Source organism: Theropithecus gelada, chromosome 1, assembly GCF_003255815.1.
Source record: "Theropithecus gelada isolate Dixy chromosome 1, Tgel_1.0, whole genome shotgun sequence".
NCBI classification, from domain to species: Eukaryota; Metazoa; Chordata; class Mammalia; order Primates; family Cercopithecidae; genus Theropithecus; species Theropithecus gelada.
In genome coordinates, this window is record NC_037668.1 from 25,374,910 (window position 1) to 25,393,726 (window position 18,817).

General features: G+C 49.0%; 1 protein-coding gene across 2 annotated transcripts; it reads left to right on the forward strand.

The window, feature by feature from the left end:
- On the forward strand, window positions 1-10,804 carry SLAMF8 (SLAM family member 8). Of its 2 annotated transcripts, XM_025394795.1 has the most exons (5): window positions 1-289; window positions 3,225-3,551; window positions 6,211-6,516; window positions 6,597-6,704; window positions 8,504-10,804. In XM_025394795.1, the coding sequence occupies exons 1-5, from the start codon at window positions 250-252 to the stop codon at window positions 8,578-8,580; spliced, it is 858 nt and encodes a 285-aa protein (XP_025250580.1). In that variant the 5' UTR covers window positions 1-249; the 3' UTR covers window positions 8,581-10,804. The 2 variants fall into 2 exon arrangements, with proteins under 2 accessions (XP_025250580.1, XP_025250591.1); XM_025394806.1 differs by lacking the exon at window positions 3,225-3,551 and having other exon boundaries at window positions 40-289; window positions 8,504-10,561.
- The last annotated feature ends 8,013 nt before the right edge of the window (window positions 10,805-18,817 follow it).

Here is an 18,817-nt window from a genome sequence, read left to right on the forward strand (position 1 = left end):
AGCCAACCATGTGCATGTGAAAGAGGCTGACTTACAAGAATCTGCTCCCGAAAGCCCAGCGAGGCCCAGGGCCAACTTCCACTTTATTCTGGATGTTTTCACTTTTGGGGCATCCTGTTCTGAGTCAAGATTCCTCCTTCTGAACATGGGACTTCCCAGAAGGACCACAGCTCCTCCTGTGCACCCACTCAGCCTGGGAGGTTCTGGATTTTGGTTGTTGAAGGAGTTTACCTGCCTCACCATAGAAGGATGGCCATGAGGCCCCTGTGGAGTCTGCTTCTCTGGGAAGGTAAGTGGGGCAGGCAGACAGCCTGTCCTTGGAGAGCTGAAGGCCCCTCCCCAGCTGCCTTCGCCAGACGTCTGGGCAGGGCTCCCTCAACCCGAGTGAGAACCCAGGAGCTGAGGGTGGGTAGGAAAGACTAGAACAAGCTCTTGGGCAACATTTTAAGCTAGGCAGTTACAAAGAAATGCAGGGTCGTGGGAGGGAGGAGGTGGCAGCTTGAGGGGTATTCTTATCTGTGAGACATGAGCTGTTTTGTGGCCCAGGACAGTAAAAACAGAGCCAGCGGAAGTCGGCTGTGAGAATGGTGAGGACCCAGCAGTGTTAGCACGCAGAAACTCTACAGAGTTTGAGGAGAGAAGCAGAGGGCAGGGCAGAGCAGGGTTCCCCACAATCAGCAGAGTGTGTTTTCAGCAGCCTGTGGGGGAGCTGAGGTCCCTCCCTGCAGGCCTTCTTAAGGGGAGGCAAGTACTAAGTAGGCATGAGAGAGGCTAAATACGGCCCACGTGGACGTGGGGGTGGCTGATGGTGGTGTGATGTTGGGATGGCTGACACACGGGGTCTCCTCCACACTGGGCGATCCCTCTATCCGTCTGATGCCTGAGTTCTCTTCCTCGGCCAACAAGCAGCCAATGTGACATGGGTCAGCACTGCCAGGCCATGGATGAGGGTTTATGGGGTGCGGCAAAGATTAAGATGCCATTGTTTACATCAGAAGCTCATAGGGACTTTGGGTTGCTTTGTCTCTTCTCCCTGCCTGGGTTCCTGGCCCTGAGAGCTCCAAAGCCTGCAGATTTCTTCAGCATTTCTAAACGTGTGCAGGAAATCACACCTTAACCTCAAAAAAGGCCTCAGTCTGTTTGGCTCACAAAATCTTTCAAATCAGCGGACATGTGAGACAAAAATAATTTGCCTTTTTTTTTTTTTTTTTTTGAGACTGAGTCTTGCTCTGTCACCCAGGTTGGAGTGCAGTGGTGCATCTTGGCTCACTGTAACCTCTGCCTCCTGGGTTCAAGTGTTTCTCCTGTCTCAGCCTCCCGAGTAGCTGGGATTACAGGTCCCTGACACCACACCCGGCTAATTTTTGTGTTTTTAGTAGAGATGGGGTTTTATCATGTTGACCAGGCTGGTCTCAAACTCCTGACCTCAAGTGATCCGCTCTCCTCAGCCTCCCAAAGTGCTAGAATTACAGGCATGAGCCACCACACCCAGCCCAAAAATAATTTTTCAAATGGCCCTTAATGATAAAAGATCTGTGTGACTGACCTGGTAAAGATCCCTTATTTTTCAGTGGTACTGAAGCCTGGGCGGTGTGGGGTGATGTGCAGAAGGCCACACAGCTGATCGTGGCAGCACCAGGAGCGGGTAGAAGCTAGGTCTTGGTTGACATCCAGTGCAATGCTCTTTGTGTGTTACATTCCTACTCTGCGTTAACACTGAAGCCTTCTCCAGTGTGAGAGGAGGTTGTTGGGCCTGGAGGACAGTGAGGCGGAGGAGGGACTGGAATTATCATGGCCAACTGAGCAACCATCCAGAACACGGCTCATTGACCAAACCTTCATCACCTCTTATTCTTCCCTACACCCTGTGCCAGTGACAGGCATAGGGTCAGTCCTCAGCAGGGAAGGTGATTTATTCAGTACCATTTACTAGGCTTCTCCCACAGTCTGTTCCTAAATGGTGGTGGGCACTGGAAGCGCAACGATGGGGAGAAAGAGCTCACAGTCTAGTGGGAGATGCTGACTCATAAACAGGCAATAATAATAGAGGGATAAGGGTAGTCAGCATGGTGACCCCAGGCCACTGTGAGAACACAAGAGAGAATATGTAATCTCTCTTGGTTACATTACCTATGAGGGATAGGGGAGGTCAGAGGAGGCAGTGATGCTACAAGAGTGGGCAGAAATTAGTCAGCAAAGGAGTCAGAGGGGCATTTCAAGCAGAAGTGTCTCTTATACACCCCTGACTCAAATACAGTCTCCAAAAACAGCATCTTGCCATCTCGCCCCCTGTCTGTTTCTCCTCCTGTTCTGGATCACAGAGAATGATATCCAGTGGATCCCAAGGACCTGGGAGCCATCCTTGACTCCTTTTTCTCCTTCACTTCCCAGAGCTAATCTATTACCAAATCCGACTGATTACACCATCTTCATGTTTCTCAATTCCTCCCACTTCTTTCCATCCCAGTTGCTCCCTTCCTCAATTCAAGTTGCCATCACTTCTCCGTTGGACTAATGTGAACAGCCTCAGTCCTGCCCACCTGCAGTGCATTCTCCACATCTCTGCTGGAGTGATCTTTCTAACCATGCATCTAATCCTGTTACGCTCCTGCTTAAAACCCACCTGAGACCCCCCATTGCTCTACAGATAAAGCTCAAACTCCAGTATTGCTTTCAGGGCCCTGCATGATCTGACTCCCACCAACTCTGCAGTGTAATTTCCTACTCCTCACACAGAGAACTACTCTCAGTTCCCCTCGGCACCAACTCTCCCCCTCCAGGCCTTTGTCAGTACTGTGCCCTCTGCTGGTGACACTTCCCCATCCTGCTCCAGGCCGCCCTCCACTTGGCCTGGCTGATTCCCATTCCTCTTCAAGGCTCAGCTTAACAATTTGTTTTCTGAGCCCATCAAGGCTGGGTGAGGTCCCCCGTCACCCTACCTGTGTTCTCCCAGGGCATCCCATTTTTCCCTTCATGGTATTTAACAGAATTCATTTTAATTGCTTTCTTGAATGTCTGGCTTCCTCTGTAAGCTCCATGAATGCAGACACTGGGGTTATCTTCCATATGGTTTATCCCCGGTACCTGGCACAGTGTACCCTCAACTTGAGTGAAGGGAGTGTCAGTGGAGGGGCCCCAGTTCACCCCATAGCAGCTCAGATGCATGCAAAAGAAGGATGAGGAGTGTGGGGCAGGCAGAGTGATCAGGGGCTCTGTTCTTTCAGCCCTACTTCCCATTACAGTTACTGGTGCCCAAGTGCTGAGCAAAGTCGGGGGCTCGGTGCTGCTGGTGGCAGCACGCCCTCTGGGCTTCCAAGTCCGTGAGGCTATCTGGCGATCTGTCTGGCCTTCAGAGGAGCTCCTGGCCACATTTTTTCGAGGCTCCCTGGAGACTCTGTACCACTCCCGCTTCCTGGGCCGAGCCCAGCTACACAGCAACCTCAGCCTGGAGCTCGGGCCACTGGAGTCTGGAGACAGCGGCAACTTCTCCGTGTTGATGGTGGACACAAGGGGCCAGACCTGGACCCAGACCCTCCAGCTAAAAGTGTACGGTGAGTGTGTCTGACACTGGCTGCCTGACCCTCTTCTCCCACAAAGCACCAGACAAGCATCCTGAGTCATAGCAGCCAGGGAGAGCTGGGTTCCAGAAAGCTCTGGTCTCTGACCATGTTGCTGACTCAGGGAACAGCTGCTCCCTGGTAGTCACATCTAAGAAAATTCCTCATGGCTGCAGCAGCCAGGCTTTGCCGTTTCACAGTGCTTGCCTGAACTCTAGCTCAGTCTTTTCTTAGCTCAGTGGCCTTAGACACAATGCTTAGCCTCCCTGGCCTTCACCTTTCTCCTTTGTAAATGGGCATTGTAATACTACCATGTAGAGTACCCACAGGGTGAAATGCAGTGGGATTTGCAGTGGCATCCAGGACAGAGCCTGGCCTGTGCTTCCTCAGTTCTAAAGGATCATCATAGACTGTAAGATGTGCCACTAGTCTATGTACCACTATAAAGGAAAAAAAAAAAAATGATGTTACATACTAGACTACGACATAATGGATTTATTTAAAAATCAAATTATAATGAAACTATGACTAAAAGTATAGAACTTACACATTTCTTAAAAGGGCTTCTTAGAAAGATTTTAACTATATATGATTCATGGGTTCTCTCAGTCATTCATCATTGCAAAACAAACCATCCCAAAACTTACTGACTGAAAACAACGACGATGTTTACTTCTCATAATTCCGTAGGTTGGCAGGCCCAGCTGGGTGCAACTTCTGCTTCACATGGGTCTGCAGAGCCCTTCGCACAGCTACATTCAGCACCTCAGTTGGCTGCATGGACTGGGGGCTGGGTGGACCTTGTTTCCAAACAACTCCACCTCCACCTCCACCACAGCCACCTCCACCACCTTCATCATTTGTCTTCTGGTCAAGAAAAAGGGGCTTTCAGCTCTCATTTATCTACCTAATGGGTTAGAAAAGAGGTATGGGTGACCCTAAATCACTGTTTCAGTAAAACCTTAGAAATTTAGATCGAGTGGAAGAGGGGGGAGTCCAGCTTTAAGAATGGAAAGCAGAGGTAGCAGCTTGGAAGAGGGTAGTCATGAGGGAGATAAAGGCTGTAAGCAAATTGGGGAGGTGTCTTGAATTCCCCCGGGCCAGCTAACTGGCTGTCCTTGGGCGAGCCACGCAGGGTGCCAATGCCTTTGCAGGTGTCTTTCCGGATGCACACAGCCCTGAGCCTCATCTTGGCAAGCAGAGTACTGGCTGTATTTCAGCACCCCCACCCCCTGCCACCTGTTACCCTGTGACCCCCTTAGCCCAATGTCCTTGTGCAGTGAATAACCTACCCTACCATACAGTCAGCCCCTGGAGCCCCTCCTCCGGTCTAAGTCTCAGCTGCCGCACATGTGAAATGAGGACATTGAATGTGATAATACATGCGGCACCCACACCACTAAGCTCTAAAATGCCTTGTTCTCAGCATCTGAATTACAGATTTTAAGGAAATTGCTGTTTTATTGCTTCCAAATACATAGCGTGATTAGAACTAATTGCACGAAGCTGCCAAGCAGCCATCCTTAGGAGCTCTGCTTTGACAATAGATAAGAATGATTTGAATTAGCAGATCAGTTACTAGAAATGTCAATGGGTGTTTCCACTGTGCTTGATCGTGTTTGGAAGCAGCTTGTCCTCTTAAGTGATGTAAATATCCCCCCTGTAATCTTTGTTTATACTATTAGTGTGCCCAGCAAATCATTTCTCTTTCATATCACAAATCCCACCAGACTGAACTGGCATTAACGAGGTTTTTCTCTGCTTGACTTTGGAATGCTGTCAGAGACTGAGCCCTCCCGTTGTTACCAGAATGCTCTCCCACTGGCCTCATTTCCACTGAGACTCAGGATTTACTCATCAACCCGTATAGGAAGGGGGATCCGTGGCCTAGGACACCAGGATATCAGTTTGTTCAGTGACCAGGTATCGAGCACCCACTATTTGCCAGCACTAGACAGCTAAGGTTACTGAGCTAACAAGACAGAGACCCCACCTCTGGGCCCCTCCTTCACAGCATTTTGCACCCTCATAATTATTTTATTAATTATTCATAATCATTTGTCAGTATTTGTCTTTCTCACCAAACTGTAAGCTCCAGAAGGCTAGGAATGTGTTTGTTTTCTTGCCTGACTTAACAAATGCTTGTCATCTCTTGTTGACTGGCTGACATATTGTGAGATAAATACTACAGAAAGAGATAGAGTGCTTGGAGAGCTCAGAGCCATGCCTGGGAAGGCTTCACAGTCAAGGCATTAAGCAATGTGTTCAAGCCGGGCCTTGAAGGATGGGTAGGAGTTTTCTGGGAGGACAAGAGGTGAAAGGCATCTTTGTGCACAGATGAACCATGTGAAAGCATGAAAGATATTTAAGAGCATGACATATGTGGGAAAACTGCAAATTAATTAGGATGAGCAGGGAGAAGCAGCAGGAGGTACAGCTGGAGAGATAGGCATGAATCATTTCCTGAAAGGTTTTGAATATCAAGCTAAGGAATTCAGCTTCTGTCCTGTGGGCAGTGGAAAGCCAGACAAGATTTTGGAACAAGAGAGGCCTAGTCAGAGGTGGCATCTAACCCTGGTGCATCCCAGAGCCAGAGATATGGGCCCTGCCCAGCATCCCTGGGACCCATACCTGTTGTGCTTTTCTTTCCCAGATGCAGTGCCCAGGCCCGTGGTACAAGTGTTCATTGCTGTAGGAGGGGATGCTCAGCCCCCCAAGACCTGCCAGGTTTTCTTGTCCTGTTGGGCCCCCAACATCAGTGAAATAACCTATAGCTGGCGACGGGAGACAACCATGGACTTTGGTATGGAACCACACAGCCTCTTCACAGACGGACAGCTGCTGAGCGTATCCCTGGGACCAGAAGACAGAGGTGTGGCCTATTCCTGCATTGTCTCCAACCCTGTCAGCTGGGACTTGGCCACAGTCACGCCCTGGGACAGCTGCCATCATGAAGCAGGTATGCCAAGGGTCAGCAGTCAATGGTGGAGGGCTTATGAAGCATCAAGTCCACCTCTGACTCCACCCCTCCATGTTCAGCACCAGGGAAGGCCTCCTACAAAGACGTGCTGCTGGTGGCGGTACCTGTCTCGCTGCTCCTGATGCTGGTTACTCTCTTCTCTGCCTGGCACTGGGGCCCCTGCTCAGGTAGGAATCCTGCAGGTGCAGGAGGTAGGTGGAGGAGGTGGAGTTCCTGGGGGGGAGGGGGTCTTGGACCTCCTCCTATTTAGGCTTCAGATGGTCTGCCCCTTCTTACCTCTCCCACCTCATCTCTTGGCCTTCTCTAGCTCATATCTTGGTTTCCAACCAGACTCAACTACTTGAAGTTTCTTTTGCGGTTCTCCAAATGAACTGTTCCCTCACATCCATCTGCAGACCTTTGTACATAATATTCCCTCTGCCTGGAACACACTTTCCATGATTTCCCACCCAGCCTCCCCGCTTCATGTGGCTAACTCATACTCAGTCTTCAAGGTGTGCTTGCTCCAGAAAGCCTTCCCTGACCTCCCCCACACTCAGGCTGATTAATGTCCTTTCTTTAATCTCCATTGCTTACCCCAATCAGAGAACTACTTACATTTACTTCCCCACTGAATTCTGAGCCCTTAAAAGGAGGACGCTGGGTCACCACTGGCATGTCAATGGTTCCTAGAACACAAGGGTTCCTGAAACATAGCTGGCATCGACAAACATTGTTGAGTGGGAGTCTAGACGACTCCCAACCCCTTCTTGCCTGAGAGTTCTACAAAATGTCTCCTTAAGAGAAGCTACTCCCTGGCCAGTGGCTGATAGGGCTGCCTTCTTGAGAAGAGGAAGGAAGAGGAAACTCCGAGATCAGACCAGGTTCTAAGCTCTACATCCAGCTCAGTCCCTTCCTCTGCCCCAGGATGCCCTGCCCCTGAAAGAACTACCCGACTGACCAGGGCTCCGTGGTCATTTCCATCCCAGGCTGTCGGAGCTGGCTTGTCCCAAGGTGGAGAAAGGGGGTCAGCAAGGAGGAGGCACTGAGGCCTCATTATGATGGGTGTGTCCTAGAAGGCAGGGTCTGGGTCCAGCCTGTAAGCACGGGGACAGGCAGTGCTGATTCCTGTTCATTCTCTCCAGCAGGGAGGAGGGCAAGAGGGATCAGCTGAGGCTGCACTCCATCTGAAAGCCCCATCTGCTGTGGGAGGGTGTGGCCCTGGCCCCTGCCCCAAGAGTCCCCAGGATTTGTGATAAGAAAATAGAAGCCAGGAATGAGCAGGGGAAAAAATAGCTTTATTGAGATATAATTCACATAGCATACAAGTCACCTATTTAAAGTATGCAATTCAATGCCTTTTAGTGTATTCGCAGAGTTGTGCATCCATCCCCACAACCAATTTTAAAACAGTTCCATTACCTCCCCCAAAACCCCATAACCCCTTAGCCATCACCTCCCAATTCCCCCATTCCTCCCATAGCACTAGTCCACTTTCTGCCTCTATGCTTTTGTCTTTCCTGGACATTTCATATAAATAAAACTATACACTATGTGGCCCTTTGGCCAGGTTTTTTTCACCTAGTGTCATGTCCTCAAGGCTCATAAAATAGCATCTTTGGCCGCTGAGAAGGGACCCAACCACCTAGGATAGTAGAAAGCTCCACGCAGGGAGTCCAGAAGCTGGTTCTGGCTCTGCCTCATGGCTTCTGTCCAGTTATTAAACTGGATCCACCACAGCCCTAACTTTCCACACCTTCTGCAATTAAACGTACGGCATAGTTGCAGGCCAAGGTTAGACATTAGGAAGAATTTCCTATTCTTGAAGAGCCTCCCTTTCCAGGGTGTTGGAAAACCGGGAGAAATGTTCCTTTCCCTAAGGTGACCTTGGGCTAACACACTGAGGATTCAGAGGCCTGCGGGCAGGCCAAGGATGCCAAGACTCCAAACATTGGAGGGGTAACTTTCTTTCTGATGTCCTTACCAGGGAAAAAGAAAAAGGATGTCCGTGCTGACAGGGTGGGTCCAGAGACAGAGAACCCCCTTGTGCAGGATCTGCCATAAAGGACAATATGAACTGATGCCTGGACCATCAGTAACCGCACTGCACAGGCACGCGATGTTCGGGGACATAACTGGTGCCTGGAAATCACCATGTTCCTTATACCTCCCATGGGAATCCTGTCCTGCCTCGAAGGAGCAACCTGGGCAGCCATCACACCACGAGGACAGAAAGCACCAGCACATTTCGCACCTCCCCCTTCTCTCTCCCATCTTCTCATATCCTGGCTCTTCTCTGGGCAAGATGAGCCAAGCAGCACATTCCCTCCAGGACGCTGGAAGTTCTCCAGGATCCAGATCCATGGGGACATTAATAGTTCAAGGCATTCCCTCCCCCACCACTATTCATAAAGTGTTAACCAGCTGGCACCAAAGAATTGCCTCCAGCCTGAGTCTTAGGCTTTAAAATATATTAGATATTTGAACTAATGGAGGAACTCTGAGTCACCCATGCTAGCATCAGCTTCAGCCCCAGACCCTGCAGTTTGAGATTCTGATGCTTCCTGATGGTCAAAGCATTGCTATAAGAAAAGGTCTAGAAACAGGTGCAAGTGAGAGGTGGCGGACAGGCGTTTCTCTTTCTGGCCTAAGGACTTTCAGGTAATCAGAGTTCATGGCCCCTCAGAGGTAAATTGCAGTTGTAGACACCAAGGATGTTTGACAACCCATAGTTGAAATGGGCACCGTTTTACAGGAAACACCATATTAATAGACATCCTCACCATCTCCCTCCACTCTCACGCCTCCTGCAGGACCTGGGAGTGAGGGTGGAGCGTCTTTCCTCACGCCCCAGCACAGTGACCAGGAAAAAACTATTGAATTTGCCCCAGCCAGCAGGACGTTCTTGCACAACTTCAAGAAAAGCAGCTCAGCTCAGGATGAGTCTTCTTCCCTGAAACTGAGAGAGTGAAGAGCTATAAAACGCTATGCAGAAGGAACATTATGGACAGAAAGGGTACTGAGGCACTCTAGAATCTGCCACATTCACTTTCAATGCAAATGCAGACCTACCTTAGTTCAAGGGGAGGGGACAAAGGCCCCACCACCAAACAGGTGGACTGTAGAGGTCACTCTGACTCCATCGAACTTCTTATTGTGGCCATCTTAGGAAAATACATTCTGCCCCTGAGTGATTCTGTCTAGAAGAGCTCTGGAGTATTGATTGCTACTGGAAAAACACTTAATGAGCTAAACTTACCCTTGGGGATTATTAGCCGTTAAGGTTCACAGTTTCTCTCACCCAGGTGTAACTGGATTTTTTCTGGGGCCTCACTCAAGTCTTGATAACAGAGAGGAAGGAGGTATTGAAGAAACAGGGGTGGGTTTGAAGTACTGTTTTCCCAGGGTGAATTCAATCTCCCCACCTAGGATGTCAGTCCTGTCCAAGGACCTTCCCTCTTCTCCCCAGTTCCCAGGCAATCACTTCACCTTGGACAAAGGACCAGCACAGCTGGCCTCCGGATCCACATCACCACTCCTCCACTCGATTGTTCCCAGATCCTCCCTGCCTGGCCTGCTCAGACGTTCCCTGCTGGTAACCTGGCTTTATCAAAATCTCATCCCTTTCCCACATGCACTTCTCTCCTATCACCTTCCCCCAAGATTACCTGAACAGGGTCCATGGCCACTCAACCTGTCAGCTTGTGCTGTCCCCACCTGCCACCTACAGTCATGCCATATGCCTGGTCATTGAATCATGCAAAACTGGCCTCAGCCCCTAAAAATGAGTGAAAAGGAAAGCCCAGGATCTGACAAGGAGCCCTGGTGGGTTTCTGGGGAAAAACACAGCACTCCCCACCTTTCTTCTGTTCATCTCCAGGGCCCCACCTCAGATCAAAGCAGCTCTGGATGAGATGGGACCCGCAGGTCTCCCTCCACAAGGTGACTTTTAGCAACCTCATTTCCACAGTGGTTTGTACTGTGGTGCACCAGGGCCTTGCTGAGCAGATCCACACTGCTCAAATAAAGTTCCCATCCTCAATGACTCACTTGTCAACTAGTGGACTAATGAACCCTCTGCCAAAAAACCACAAAGTGCTTCCGTGAGACCAATCTTGTGCTAATAAGCGTTGAGACTGATGCTTAAAAAGTCACACCACAACAAATACTGATTGAGGGTGCTGCATGTGCTGGGTACATTTCTTGGTACTTGGGAATCAGTAGTGAAGCAAAACCCTTGCCTTTGAGAGTTTATGTTCTGGATAATATAAATAAACAAGTAAGCATATGTCAGATGTTGTTAGTTTCTGTTAAGAAAGATAAGGCAGAGTAAAGGGCTACAGAACAATGCGTTGGGGAGACAGGGTCTGTCTTAGAGAAAGCAATCAATGACACCTTCAGTGGGGTGCCATTTGAACAGAGGCCCAGTGACATGGAGGAGTGAGCGTGCAGTGGCAGAGTGTTCCAGACAAAGAGACCAGCAAATGCAAAGGCCATAAAGTGACAGCATGGTTGGTGTTTGCAAAGAAGAGAGTGGAGGCCAGAGGGGCTGGATCCACACAAGGGAGAGCGAGGACAAGGACAAGAGTCTAGAGAGACGGCCCGGGGCCGCATCATATGGGACTTTGTTGGAATGCCCTTTGTTGGAGTGACAATGACAGAAAGAACCCCTCAAGAGTCCAGAGATCAGACTCCCCCCAGAACACCCTCTACTTCACAGCTCCAGGACGCCTGTGGTCCGGTCAGAGCCCTCTCCAGATCTGCTTTTGCTTTTCCTTGTTTTCATTTTATTTTCCTTGAGCAGTAGTTTTTGCATCTGTTCTCCTGTACAAAAGACAAATACAAGAGCTGCTAGGGCAAAGGACTCATGAGACATGATATCAGAGAGAATGGGAAAGGGGCATTGCAAAAGAAAAGGGTTAGAGAGGACATTTTTCTCATCAATGGAGACATGAACATTCAGTGCCTCATTTTTTAAAAAACTGCTGTATGAGCTGAGATTGTGCCACTGCACTTCAGCCTGGGCAACACAGTGAGACTCCGTCTCAATTAAAAAAAAAAAAAAAGCTGCTGCAAACATTAATGACACCTGTAGCAAATCCTCCTTCCATGTGTATTAAGAACTAGCACTTGTTCAGTTAATCACTCTTGGTTACTTACTGATCTTCAGAGGAAGCACCATCTCCTTCCAGATTTGGCTCCATGGCTACCTGCATCTGTTCTGCACACAGCCTGAAGGAAGGGCCTCTAAAATGGCAACAAATAACTACTGCTAGATCTAGGAAAGTTGTAGTGGCTGCCTCCCCTTGGGCTGTGCCTTAGTCAACATTATCTGCCAGGAGGGGCAGGCTGAGTGCAGGGGCAAGTAGTGGGGAGACTCCCACAGCGTGACCAGCCCGGGTCCAGGTCTCAAAGCCACATTTCCATGCAGACACTGAAAAACTGGAGTGTCCCGAAGAGAATGACCAGAATGGTGAAAAGTCTAAAAACCTTACCATATGAGAAATGATTACAGAAACTGGTTATGTTGAGCCTAGAACAAAACACTCACGGGCGCATAGGTTCTCAAATATTTGAAGGGCTATCACATAAGCCCAGACTGTGTAACTGGGGCCAATGGAGCATATCACTAAAAGGCAGATATTGACTCATATGAATAATAGGATCTTAAAGCTGGAAGGAAATCTGTAGTTACTCAGTTCAAGTTGTTTTATTTCTCACGTGGAAACCGAAATCCAAAGAGAATGTTACTCCTCTGAAATTACATAATTAGAGGCACAGTCAGAATTACCTTTCGATTATCTAAATCAGTCCAGTCCCTTCCACTGCACTAGATTACCAAGGAAGAATGTTCTGACAAGTGGGAAAATCCAAATATGAAGTAAACTGTTTCAACGAATCTGCTGAAGCAGAAACCATCTCAGAGCAATACTGTAGACTAGAGACTTAGAATAATGAATTATAAATGAAAGAAAGAATGGGCAGTCACTGTGGTGTACACCTGTAGTCCCAGCTACTAAGGAGGCTAAAGTGGGAGGATCACTCAAGGCCAGAAGTTCAAGACCAGCCTGGGCAGCACAGTGAGACCCCATCTCTAAAAGAAATAAATAATTAAAATTAAGAAATAAAAAGAATGAATGAATGAATAAAGAGATGATCAAAAGAGGCCAATGAAAGGATTCTGCTAGGGTGTCAGAAAAAAAGCCAAGCTTTCTCTAAAGACAATTTATTCCAGCTTCCCTTCTTGTGCCTTTTTTATAGTATGTTGCTTTGGGAAGGTATCAGAATTGAAAAGAGATGATAGAAAGTAATAATCCCGGCCGGGCGCGGTGGCTCAAGCCTGTAATCCCACCACTTTGGGAGGCCGAGACGGGCGGATCACGAGGTCAGGAGATCGAGACCATCCTGGCTGACACGGTGAAACCCCGTCTCTACTAAAAAATACAAAAAAAAAAAAACTTAGCCGGGCGAGGTGGCGGGCGCCTGTAGTCCCAGCTACTCGGGAGGCTGAGGCAGGAGAATGGCGTAAACCCAGGAGGTGGAGCTTGCAGTGAGCTGAGATCTGGCCACTGCACTCCAGCCTGGGCGACAGAGCGAGACTCCGTCTCAAAAAAAAAAAAAAAAAAAAGAAAGTAATAATCCCATTACCAGGAAAAAAACCCAGCAAATCAGTCAAATAAGTGAATATAACATATATAGTCATTAAAAATTTTATGTTCTTTAGGAGATTTAAAAATAATAGGAAAACACTTACATCAGTCAAGTTTCTTTGGAGGCAAGCAATAGAAACCAACTCTGGTTTTAACTAAAGTAAAAGAGGAAATGTATTAGAAAGTTGTGAGTAACTTAGAGAACCAAGGAAAATGTTGACCAAGCCTCAGAAAAGACAAAGCCAGGTAGCCTTGAGGATGCAGGCCTCAGGGCCTCCGAAAATAGTTCTGTTCTATCTTCCCCAGTTGCTCACTGAAGATTCAACTCCCCACCAACGGAGCCTGATTGGCCTATTTGAGGCCAAGGGCCCTCCTTTTTGATGGGGTGGGGAGGAGTTGTAGGACATCTTGTCAGAAGCATTAACTGGGTTAACAAAATAAAGTACAAAACAAAGTTTGAACAGGTATCTGTAGAACAGGAAATGCACCCATCTGTTCATTCAATAAGCACTTACTATGCACCTACTATGTGTCAGCACCAACTGGGATACAGGAATTACTAAATAGTAGCACCACAAGCCCTGCCCTCAAAGAGCTCACAGACTGGTAAGAAAGCAGTGTGTCAACAAAGGATTCCAGTGAGTTCACAGGGACACAGCCCCTAACATGAGCTCAAAGGCACCTCCTGGCCTGTAAGACCTCAGTCCCCAAAGAGAGCCAGTCAGGGTCCCAGGGGAAATGGTAAAAGGAGAAAGCATTGCCCGGGAATAAAACTTCAGCTGGCAGGAACAGAAGATGGCATGGTATGGTAGTGTCCTGGGGCAGGCCTTCCCACAGCAGCATCACACTTTTGTTTAACTGTGTTGCCTGAACACCAGGACATCTCATGCTGGTAGCTTGTCTTCAGATTTCCCTTGAGATAGTGCAGAAAACGGAGAGCTGCTCACAAGGGCTGGGGGCTGGTTCCATTCTCCTGGTGGTGGTTGGGGTGGTCCTGGCTGGGACACCTGGATTGAGATGCTGATGCTGTCCTGTCTGCCAGCCCACCCTGTTGGTCTTCAAGCCTGTACCCACTGGCTGGGCCTGCTTAGCCTCCTCAAGAGTCTTCCAAAGTCAGGTAAAGTCATTTGAACTCAGCCTAACCAGAGAGAAAACGAAGAGGTCGGAGCTCTGTCTGCTGGCTGACCCACTCAACCATATGCCCACCTTCAGCTGGCTTAACTGCAGGAGCTCAGAGTTCCAGCATATTCACTGCAGTCCTGCTCCCAGGCCAGGGAGCCACTACCCCCGTTCCCACCCCCCAGCAAAGCAGATACAACCAGTTGGTAGCCTGGACCTCTCTCTTCCCTGCTCAAAAATACCTTGGGATCCCTCCTGCCCCTCATTGATAAAAACCTGACAGCCTAACAGTCCCAGAAAATCCCTAACAACCCCCACACACACCCAGGGTGCTAGATCCCTCCTGAGCACGGAGCACAGATCCCCACACGTAGGGATGCCTCCGCCTGAGGACGTGAGAGAGGCAGATGGCAGAAGGGCTGACCACAGGCCTGGTCACTCCCAGGAGAAGGACAAGAAGTACAAGGGAAGGCCTGAGGCTCTTGGCTTACTTGTTGTCCTGAGGCCTGGGCAGTCAGGAGAAGGTAGAGTTCTCATCTGTGCACTCATCTGAGGGAAGCCTACACCAGAGGCCAGAGTCACTAGCCAGAGCCTCAGCCAGCTCCAGCCAGCTGCTAATGGAGCATTTATTCTTCTGTAGGCTGCGTCTAGAAAGGACAAGCCTAACAGGATGCCTGTCGGTCCCTTCCCTATCCAATTACCCCAGGAAGCCACAAGCACAGACAATATCACCCCTACAGCAAGGCAAGAAGGCTGCTGCCCTGGCCTGTACTGCAGAAGGGCAGCTCTGGCTCTCCTCCATAGGCAAGGAGACAACGGTGCTTTCACCTGTAGCTCCCTCTCCCCCTTTTAGATCACATTTCAGAAATACAGATGGGAATTCTGAAGATGGGCTAAAATGCCTACGTGTACCCTGAGTCTGAGGGTAGCTGAGGGGCAGTTTATGGACAAGGCGTGGAGGAAGCTCGGGATGTGCACAGCTGTGGGCACAAGGCTCTTCGCAGTGTGGGCTGGAACTGCAGGTGAGAAGAGAAAGGATCCGATTTAAGGCCTGGGCAAGGGAGCCAGTTCTTCCTATGCTGGGAGTTCTGGTATGAAACCCCAAAGAGTCCAAGATTTCTGAATCCAAACCCAGCCTTCCAAGGCATTGTGAAGGTATATTTGTCAAGCTAGGAGGGTAGAACATATTTTACGTAATAATGTGTTAACTCAACTTATAATTACAAATGTTGTCGGTGGGCCTCAATATGGGGACCCCTCCCCCTGGACTTTTTCCATCATAATTCCCTCCCACCCCCTGAACCGGACACCTCCCCCATGACTAAGAGGAAACCCCCAGCTCTCACTGCAGCTCAAAATGAGCACAGCAATGTGGGTCTGGAATCACACTCGGGACAGCGGGCTCTGATTTCCTGGAGGACTGATTCACGGGTCCACGGCACTCATTCTCTCAGCACGTCTTTAGTGAGTACACACTCCATGCCAGACACACTAGGAATAGAGCTGTGGGCACGACAGGCGAGTCTCTGCATTCATGAAGCTTGCCGACTAGTCAGGCAGAGACAGACACTGTACAAATGTACACAAATGTTTAATTAAAACTGTGCTAATCTCTATAGAAGAAAATAGTTGAAAACCAAGAGCCAGAATAACAAGGGAGCAAAATATAGCTGGTGGGTGGACAGAGGGAAGGGCCTCCCTGAGGAAGGAGAGTCAAGCTGAGGCCAGTGGGGAGAGGAGGAGTCAGCAAAGCAAAGAGTGGGGGAGCTGCCACGCTGGGAATGAGCATCTACAAAAGCCCTTCTAGAAAGATCTCTGCCCTTGTAAGCATCTGAGGGAAGGTCCCCAGGGACAGAGGGCAATGAGCAGGAGGGACTCTGGGAGGAGAGGATGGCAGAGGTCAGATTATGTAGGGTCTGATAGGACATGGAGAAATTTAAAAGTTAATTATAAATGTAAAAGCCGGCCACTGAAGAGCTTTAAGACAGGAAATGACACAATCAGACTTGCATTTTAAAAGATCATGCTGGCAGCTGCGTGGAGAATGGATTGAAGGTTCCGAGAGTGAAGGCAGGAAAATGAAGTTATTGCAGGAATCCTACAAAGAAACCATCATAGCTTGTCATAGCTTGGAATAAAGGTGGGGAGAGAAAGGGAGAGAAGTGGGTGACTTCAGTGCATGTTTAGGAGGTAGAATAGAATAGACAAGACTTAGTATCCTTGGTTGAGGGAGTGGTCAAGGATGACACTGAGGTCTCTGACATGAGTAAAGAGGCAGATGGAGGTGCCATTTACCAAACCTGGAAATACAGAGTTAGTTTTGGCTGGGCACAGTGGCTCGTGCCTGTAATCCCAGCACTTTGGGAGGCCGAGGCGGGCGTATAACCTGAGGTCAGGAGTTCGAGACCAGCCTGACCAATCTGGAGACACCCCATCTCTAGTAAAAATACAAAATTAGCCAGGCATGGTGGCACATGCCTGTAATCCCAGCTACTTGGGAAGCTGAGGCAGGAGAATCACTTGAACCCAGCAGGCGGAGGTTGTGTTGAGCCAAGATCACGCCATTGCACTCGAGCCTGGGCAACAAGAGCGAAACTCTGTCTCAAAAAAAAAAAAAAAAGAGTTAGTTTTAGGGTGAAGTCAGAAGTTAATTGGTCCTTAATTATCAGGGAAGAGGGGCTTTAAAAGGAACAGATTCTTAGAGGCTGAGCAATATATTGGGTTGAATCATATGAAAATTGTCATTTTTGTAAGTTTAAAAATAGTCAAATGCAGGTAATTTCATACGATTCAATCTAATAAAGGAAATGTAAGATGACTTGAGGAAGAAAAGTCATCTCTTCTGCTGCTCTGACTCCACCTCCTATAAGGACAACTGGGACATTCCTATAACCTAGTAGATGTTGGCAGAGCTGCTTCAACATGAACCTGGGCATGGAGGGACCACAAGACAAGGGGACCTCCCACAGCACTCTCAGTCCACACTGGTCGGGGGCCATGGTGTCCTGGTCAGCTTCTCTACCACCTGGACTGAATCCTGCCTGCCCAGCTCCAGAAAGTCCTGAAACATTCAGGAACCAAGGTTCAGAATGGCAGGGAGTGATGGAACTGCCTCAGTAGCCATGGAGAACTGTCCTTGATCCCAACCCCTCTGAATCTAATCCGCCTCATGCCTTGTCCTGCAGCATTCACAGCCCCATATAGATTGTGGAGGTGGAGCCCCTGATGCTGTCTGAGGAGCCTTTCCAAGCAACAGGGGCAGTGACTTGGACAGACAGGCATGGTCAGACACAGAAGGGCAGTGCATCAGTCACTCCAAAGTTGCTGGCTTCATAGATACCGTGATTGTCCCTCAGCCCACCCCTGCTGGGGAGCACAGCAGCTGGAAGACTTCCTTCCCTTTCAGCCAACCTGAGACCTCAGAGACCTTGAGATGGAGATGACTCAGCTATTGGCAGCCCCAATTCAGCACCCTCGATTCCAGACAGACTCGGCTCTTGTCTGTCCCCTGCCCCTGACATACTCATGCACTCTGCCCCTTTAACCAGGCTTTTCCCCCTGCCTCCCAGCTGAGAATATCCTTCTTTATCCATCTTGGTCTCCAACCAACACTTCCAGGCCCAGCCCCAGGCACTCCTCCTCTCAGAAGCCTTTCCCTCAAGTGGTCTCTTAGCATCAACTCTCCCAGCTTTGCATGAGCCTGAATCAACAGTTGTGTCCATTGTTCTTTAATTTTTCTAAATGAGATTAATCATCTCAGTTGGAAGGCTCCATGTTCCTAGACGGATCAGGTTTAACACCCAGTCCTACCGGTGACACTCAGTAAGCACATCGCCAAAACACACTTTGTAACGAAGTGGTTAACTCAAGGTTAGGGAACATGCAGGTGGACAAAATGGGCATTCTCCAGATATCCCCTCCACTGAGGAAGGCGAAACTCTCAGGCCAAGAGATTCCATGTCTGCATCTCCCCTTCCAGGCAGTATAATCAGTCGGCTGGGTTCAGACAAACTTCTACACCTCTTAGGGACCTCTTGGCCACACAGGAGGAGATAGGCAGCTCCTTACTAAAGTCTCACCTCCTGGGGATGGGGGTTAGCTCTTCCTGCTGCAGTTGGTCTGTCTCCTCCATCCCTTTTCTTTCTTGGAAACAATATTTATTGAGTGTACGCCATATGCCTGGCACTTTTTAGGAGCTTAAGTACATTAGCAAATAAAACAAAGATCCCTACCTTGTGTCCCTCCTTGTGGAGCTTACAGAAAGGCGGGGACAAGTCAATTAGCAATCACCGTAACAAATAAATGTTATAGCATGTTGGAGGAGGATAAGTGCTACAGATTAAAAGAAAAAAAGCAGAGTAGGAGGTGGATAAGTGTGATGACGAGCGTAGGCAGGAGGGTACTGCAATCTTAAACAAGGTGGCCATGGTAGGCATTACTGAGAGGGAGAAAACTGAGCAAAGATTTGAAGGAGGTGAGAATTAAGCCATTGGGAAATCCGGAGGAGAGCCATTCTGGGCAAAGAGAACAGC

What these genes read in the sequence shown, in the direction of transcription:
- SLAMF8 (XM_025394795.1), top strand. Translation starts at nt 250, where the DNA reads ATGGCCATGAGGCCCCTGTGGAGTCTGCTTCTCTGGGAAG. An exon ending in GAGTCTGCTTCTCTGGGAAG is followed by an intron (nt 290 to 3,224) that starts GTAAGTGGGGCA and finishes CTGTTCTTTCAG; the next exon opens with CCCTACTTCCCATTACAGTT. An exon ending in CCTCCAGCTAAAAGTGTACG is followed by an intron (nt 3,552 to 6,210) that starts GTGAGTGTGTCT and finishes TTTCTTTCCCAG; the next exon opens with ATGCAGTGCCCAGGCCCGTG.